The sequence below is a fragment of the Ursus maritimus genome, unplaced genomic scaffold (genome assembly GCF_017311325.1).
Source record: "Ursus maritimus isolate PB19 unplaced genomic scaffold, ASM1731132v1 scaffold_9, whole genome shotgun sequence".
In the NCBI taxonomy this organism is placed as follows: domain Eukaryota; kingdom Metazoa; phylum Chordata; class Mammalia; order Carnivora; family Ursidae; genus Ursus; species Ursus maritimus.
This window is the reverse complement of record NW_024427107.1, coordinates 42,633,094-42,638,975: the sequence shown is the minus strand read 5'-3', so window position 1 is coordinate 42,638,975 and position 5,882 is coordinate 42,633,094. Positions and strand designations below refer to the sequence as shown.

Here is a 5,882-nt window from a genome sequence, read left to right as displayed (position 1 = left end):
CTGGTTCATATGATGCTCACAAAATACTGGTGATTATTTTTGTAATCGCTAGTAACATCCCACCACCTATCAAATCGCTTTGTGGCCCCGCACCATGGTACCCACCTTTCATTCTCTGGAGTTCAGGCACCACGGCAAATCCCTCAGCAAAGGCTTTCAAAGAGAAAACAGAGGGGCCCACAGCAGTTTCATCGTGGCAAATGTCACAAGAGGTAATTAAGGAACTGAGATGTTTAGTTTAGAAAGGAGATGACGGGGGTGGGGGTGGGGGATGGACGTGATGGCTGTCGTCACGTCGTCTTGTATGAGAGAAATTAGACGTGTTCTACGAGACCCAGCGGGCACGGGGAGACCAACCGGAAGCAACGAAAGGAAAGCACACCCCCTCCAACAGACAAAGTGAGGTAGGGTGCGCTAGAGGAGGGGGGTGTCGGTGAGGGTCGGCTCCTGCGCAGCTGCGGCGGCGGAGCCAATCGCCGCGCGCAGCCTGTCCTCGCGCGACGGTACAGTCGTACAGTCGTGACGTCGGCGGTTGCCATGGAGAGGCCCGCTAGCTGGGGGCCGCGAGCTGGCGCCAGGGGCGGCAGGGTCGGAGCGTGGCTTTGAAGCCGCTTCCGCTACCACCATGAGCGGCCGAAGTAGGGGTAGAAAGTCCTCCCGCGCCAAAAGCCGGGGCAAAGGCCGCGGCAAAGCCCGAGTCCGCGCTGCTCCTGACGACGCCCCCCGCGACCCGGACCCGCCACAGTGCCAGAGGCTCGGGGAGGAAACCCAGGCGGCACAGGTGCAGGCTGGCGCGGGTTGGGGTGGCCTGGAAACCGCTGCGCCCGCGCCGTCCCGTCGGCCCGGGGAGGACGCTGCCTGCCGGCTCCCCCTGGACTGTGGCCTCGCGCTCCGGGCCCGAGCTGCGGGGGATCGCGGGCAGGCCGCGACCAGGCCCAGCCTGGGGAAGGCCACATCTCTCTCGGAGCGCCTAGCAGCAGACACTGTCTTCGTGGGAACCGCGGGAACCGTGGGAAGGCCGAAAAATGGCCCCCGCGTTGGAAATCGGCGTGGCCCTGCCGGGAAGAAGGCCCCAGAAACCTGTGGCACAGCGGGGAGGGGGCCTCAGGCCATAGCTGGTGGGAAGCTGAAGAAGGGGGCCACAGGGGAGAGTGTCTCCCTCCCTGTGGTAGAGGAAAAGAAGGTGGAGAAGGATGCAGGGTCAGGGCCCCTGGCGACAGATGGCAGCATGGATACGCTGGAGACAGTCCAGCTGAAGCTGGAGACCATGAACGCCCAGGCAGACAGGGCCTACCTTCGGCTGTCGCGGAAGTTTGGGCAGTTGCGACTGCATCACTTAGAGCGCAGGAACCTCCTCATCCAGAATATCCCGGGTTTCTGGGGGCAAGCTTTTCAGAACCACCCCCAGCTCTCATCCTTTCTGAACAACCAAGATAAAGAGGTTCTCAGCTACTTGAACAGCTTGGAGGTGGAAGAGCTTGGCCTTGCCAGATTGGGCTACAAAATCAAGTTCTACTTTGGGCGCAACCCCTATTTCCAAAATAAGGTGCTCATCAAGGAATATGGGTGTGGTCCTTCGGGTCAGGTGGTGTCTCGTTCTACTCCAATCCAGTGGCTCCCAGGGCATGATCTCCAGTCCTTAAGCCAGGGGAACCCCGACAACAGCCGTAGCTTCTTTGGGTGGTTTGCAAACCACAGCTCCATTGAGTCTGACAAGATTGTGGAGATAATCAACGAAGAACTGTGGCCCAACCCCCTGCAGTACTACCTTATGAGTGAAGGGGCCCGTGCGGAGAAAGGAAAGGAGGGCAGACAAGGTCCAGCAAGGCAGCCAGTGGAGACCCCTGAGCCTGGGGCAAACAAGTCCAACTGATCCTGCACTAGTCTCCCTACTACCTCCTGTTGGACCTGTGCCTAGCTAACCACTCGTGTTTGGCTGTCTGCGTTCTCTTCATGTTGGCCTCTGTGCACTGTATTCCTTTTGGACTTCAGTTACAAGAATATGGTATTTATGATCATGTTCTTTTGCCTCCTGGTGGCCTTCTTGCTTTTTCACATTAGTGTTACATGTTAAATGATCTCACCCCTCCTGTTTATATGTTAAGCACACATGCTTCAAATGTGTGCTGCCTTTGTCTACATTGCCCGGACCGTGTTCTTGGCTCTGGCCTTTCCCAGCCGTCTTTAACATGGACACTCATGAGTCATCCTCCAAGAGGACCAGTGCATCCTCAAGCTCTGCTGCTTCAGGGCCAGTGACTTGCCGAGCTTTGTGTTCATGCTGGCCACGCATGCCATCTATGGCCAGTTTTTCTGTTGCCACTGCAGAATGAAGCTAGTGCGCATGGTATTGGCCATCAGCCAAAACTGATTGTCCAAAGCCCTGGGGTCACCGGCCTAGTTGCCACCACCTACTGGATCTCTGACTTTGGCCAGGGGCCTCTGCTGCCCTGCTGGATATGCACAATAGCGCTTGACTGCTGGGCGTGGATGAGGTTAAGGGTGAGAAGCAGTATGCCATGTGTTCTGTACCATCATGTGTCTCTTCTTGCCTCTGGGCCATTCTACCGTTGAACATTCGTCAAGGTCTATACCATGCCCTGTCACGGTCAGGCCATTGAGACTTGTCTAGGTTGCTATTGGCCCCAGTTGGCCTCCTGGTCAACGAGGATCCCAAGAATTGCCTGTGGATCCAGCTCCCCTGCCAGTGCATGAGACACACACCTACCCTCCCTAGCCTTCCAGGAACCCTGCTGCCTGCCAGACTGACGGGCAGGTGTGTGGACATGTGCTCACTGTCATCATGCCGTGGCTCCAGGTGAGGGTGGGGACTGGACCCATGTACAATCTGGGTACCTTTGTCAGCTCCACTTATCCCTTCCTAGCACATGACCAGAGTGCTATAGTGGGGTTGCTGGGGAAGAGGTACTTCTGATCTGTGGGCCTGTGTCTACCTCATCGCACACCTCTACACCTTACTTGCCCTTCCTTCACTCCCTCTCTTCCTTCTTTCCTCCCTTCCTTTCCTGTCCTCCTCCTTCCTCCACTTCTCCCTTCCTTTCTTGTTTCAATATTACCACAGCTCGGAAAGAGAAAACGACTGAGAAACTAGGGTTTTCTGCATACAGCTAGCGAGGCAGCTGGGACTTGCTGTGCACACTCACACACGGCTGACAGGGGGTAGAGGAAGCCAGAAAGCTGAGTGGGTCTGTGGTCAGACCTTGGTTCCGACTCCTGGGTTCACTCTGTAATTCTCAAGTTGAGAATTCTTTTCATGGCTCCACATGTGTTAGAATTATAAACCCTAAGGCAGCAGTGTCATGGACTAGTGTTTACTCCGTTCCAACTTTTTTTTTCTTTCTTGTTTTGTGCCCCTTAAGACCCAGGTACCTCCTATTGTTTCCTCCTCTGTGGTAGCCTCTGGCCATCTGGCCCTCATTCTCCAGCTTTCCACTCTCAGCAGTCCTTTGCTCTCTTTACTTCTACCTTCAGATACCCTTAGGAGTAGGCTTCTGTCCTGGGGCATGAGGACAGGCTGGGCAGAATCTCTTCTGGATCTCCAAGGCTCATTTCCAGGGAGTATAAAACCTGAGCTGGTCCCTCTTTCTCCTCCACATCCCTAAGGGTGGGGCGGTAGGACTGTAACTACACTTGCCCTTCCCCTAATCTCCCTTTCCTTACGGGAGACCTTGTTCTGAGTCCCCCAAGGGCTGGGGAGGCCTTGACTCAAATTCGTAGAGAGGGTGTGCCGGGCGGGGGACTTGGAGCAAAAACACAGAGCAGGAATGAGCCTGGTGTGGAGGGGGCCTGGGGATGCAGGAAGAAATGGCTTGAGAAGCCTCAGGGAGAGGATGCCTATCTCTCAGTGAAGGCAGGGACGGGGCGGGACCTTCCCCAGAGTGAGGAGGGGAGAATTAAAAGGGTCCTGGGCCAATACGATGCCTAGGTGAGGATTTGCCCACAGTTTTGTCCGATGATTATTTCATCATTAGTGGATTTTATAAATCACAGAAACAAATCCAAAATAGAATAATGTTACTTTGGATGCTTTCTCTTTTGTTCTAGGTGTGGCCTTGCGTATGTGGAAGATTGATGCTCTATGCTGCTTATTTTGCCATAAGTAAAATCTTACCACTTCCCCCATTTTTGCCTAATGGGAAGATGTAGCTGTATAGGTCTGCTTTTTTCTTTTCTTTCTTTTCTTTTCTTTACTTTTTTTTTTTTTTAACTTTTTGCTCTTTATTATGGACATTTTCAGACATGCACAGAAATGGAGAGGATGGTACCTGCACCCTGCGTACCCATCACCTAGCTACATCAATTATGATCAACCTGGTATCTTCCTCTCCCCACCTGTATTGTTGATGGAAAATCCGACACTGTGCCGATTCAACCTTGACTGCTCTGGGAGATCGGGACTCTCTTCTGGTGGTGATAGTGGTGGGGGTCACTGTCATGATCACATCAGGTCTGCTTTTTGTTTTGAATGTTAACTAATGAAGTTCCAGAAATGGGCCTTAGAAGTGAAAGTCTTCGGGATAAATAGGGAGTTTCAAAAACAGGTGAAAAAATGCTCCCTTTCCCCTGTATCCACAAAAGGAGAGAGAGAGAGACTGTTCTGTTGTAAATCCTTTGAAGACTGATACGATAAGGTGCTTATTTGAGACCCTTCACCAGAGTATCAGTCTTTTTTGCCTGTGAAAGATGGAGACTTGTGTGACTATTAGAAATATCATCAGCTTGTCCTGGTCTCATAATATAACTGGTCTTGGAAGTATAATTTGGAAATTGTTTCTGTGTTCTGAGAAAATAACCTCCCCAAAGCAATCAGTTACTGGTTGTCTTACTGGTAATTTGACACCCTGGTAATAATGCAATTATTCCTTTGTTCCTAAACAGTATAAATAGTTGTAAGCTTGCATGCATGATGGAAAAATAAAAGCCTGTATCTCTGTTATATTTTTTATTTTAAAAAAAGAATTGGAAGGTGAAGCCGAGCTAGGTAGTTGAGGGGATGTATACATTGGACTCAAAGAGTGATTCCTAGGTCTCAGGCCCTGGTGTGACAAGCTGCATAACAATATATAAAATTCTGATTCTCACGCCTTTAGCAGAGATCGAAATTCTGTTTTTGGTTCTGGGAGGAAGCCCGGTAGTTCTTGTTTTTAACGAGTTTTCCAGGTGATTTTAGTGGAAATCCAGTGTTTCTCAAATTGTAGAGTACATCTGAATTGTGTGAGGAATCCTGTTAAAGTGTGAATTCTGATTCAGTTGTCCAGGCTGGAACCTGAGATTCTGCATTTCTAACAAAATTCCAGGTGATGCCAGTGCTGGTGGTTTGTGAACTGTACTTTGAGTAGCAAAGGAGGTGACGTTCAAGTCCCATTCAGACTAGAGCAGCAGTGCTCAGCCTTGGTTGCACATTAGAATTATCTGGGAGACTTAAATATACTGCCAGAGCTCTGCACAAATGCCAACTAAATCAGAATGTGGGAAGGGGTTAGTCCAGGTGTAGGTGTTTTAGAAACATCCCACGTGATTGTGTTGTCTAGCCAGAGTTGAGAACTGGGGTCTCTGATGCCGTTCATAACACATATGTAAGAAGGTTAATTCTATTCATCAAGGGAAGCAGCAGCAGACAACAAAAGGCCACGAAAAGCTGTCCAGCAGAAAATAGTTGGAAAAAATTAGAAGTGGGTTGTTAAATGACAAAAAAATAAAATTGGTTTATATGATAAAGGGCTTGAATCAATGCACGTGCAGTGTTCAGAGCATAGTAGGTGTTCAAATATTGAATGAATGAATGAGTTTGAAACGCAGTTTGTAGTCGGATGCCTCAGGGCTAGTCTGGTAATTAAATTTGCAAAGTAGGCCAGTTTTGT

At 50.6% G+C, this 5,882-nt stretch overlaps 1 protein-coding gene across 5 annotated transcripts; it reads left to right on the top strand.

Moving 5' to 3' along the window:
* The first annotated feature begins 505 nt into the window (after nucleotides 1-505).
* On the top strand, nucleotides 506-4,957 carry TSPYL5 (TSPY like 5). 5 transcript variants are annotated; one of them, XM_040625773.1, is made up of 3 exons: nucleotides 506-1,546; nucleotides 4,066-4,175; nucleotides 4,259-4,957. In XM_040625773.1, the coding sequence occupies exons 1-2, from the start codon at nucleotides 626-628 to the stop codon at nucleotides 4,165-4,167; spliced, it is 1,023 nt and encodes a 340-aa protein (XP_040481707.1). In that variant the 5' UTR covers nucleotides 506-625; the 3' UTR covers nucleotides 4,168-4,175; nucleotides 4,259-4,957. The 5 variants fall into 5 exon arrangements, with proteins under 5 accessions (XP_040481707.1, XP_040481704.1, XP_040481706.1 ...); XM_040625770.1 differs by having other exon boundaries at nucleotides 506-2,818; XM_040625772.1 differs by having other exon boundaries at nucleotides 4,066-4,957.
* The last annotated feature ends 925 nt before the right edge of the window (nucleotides 4,958-5,882 follow it).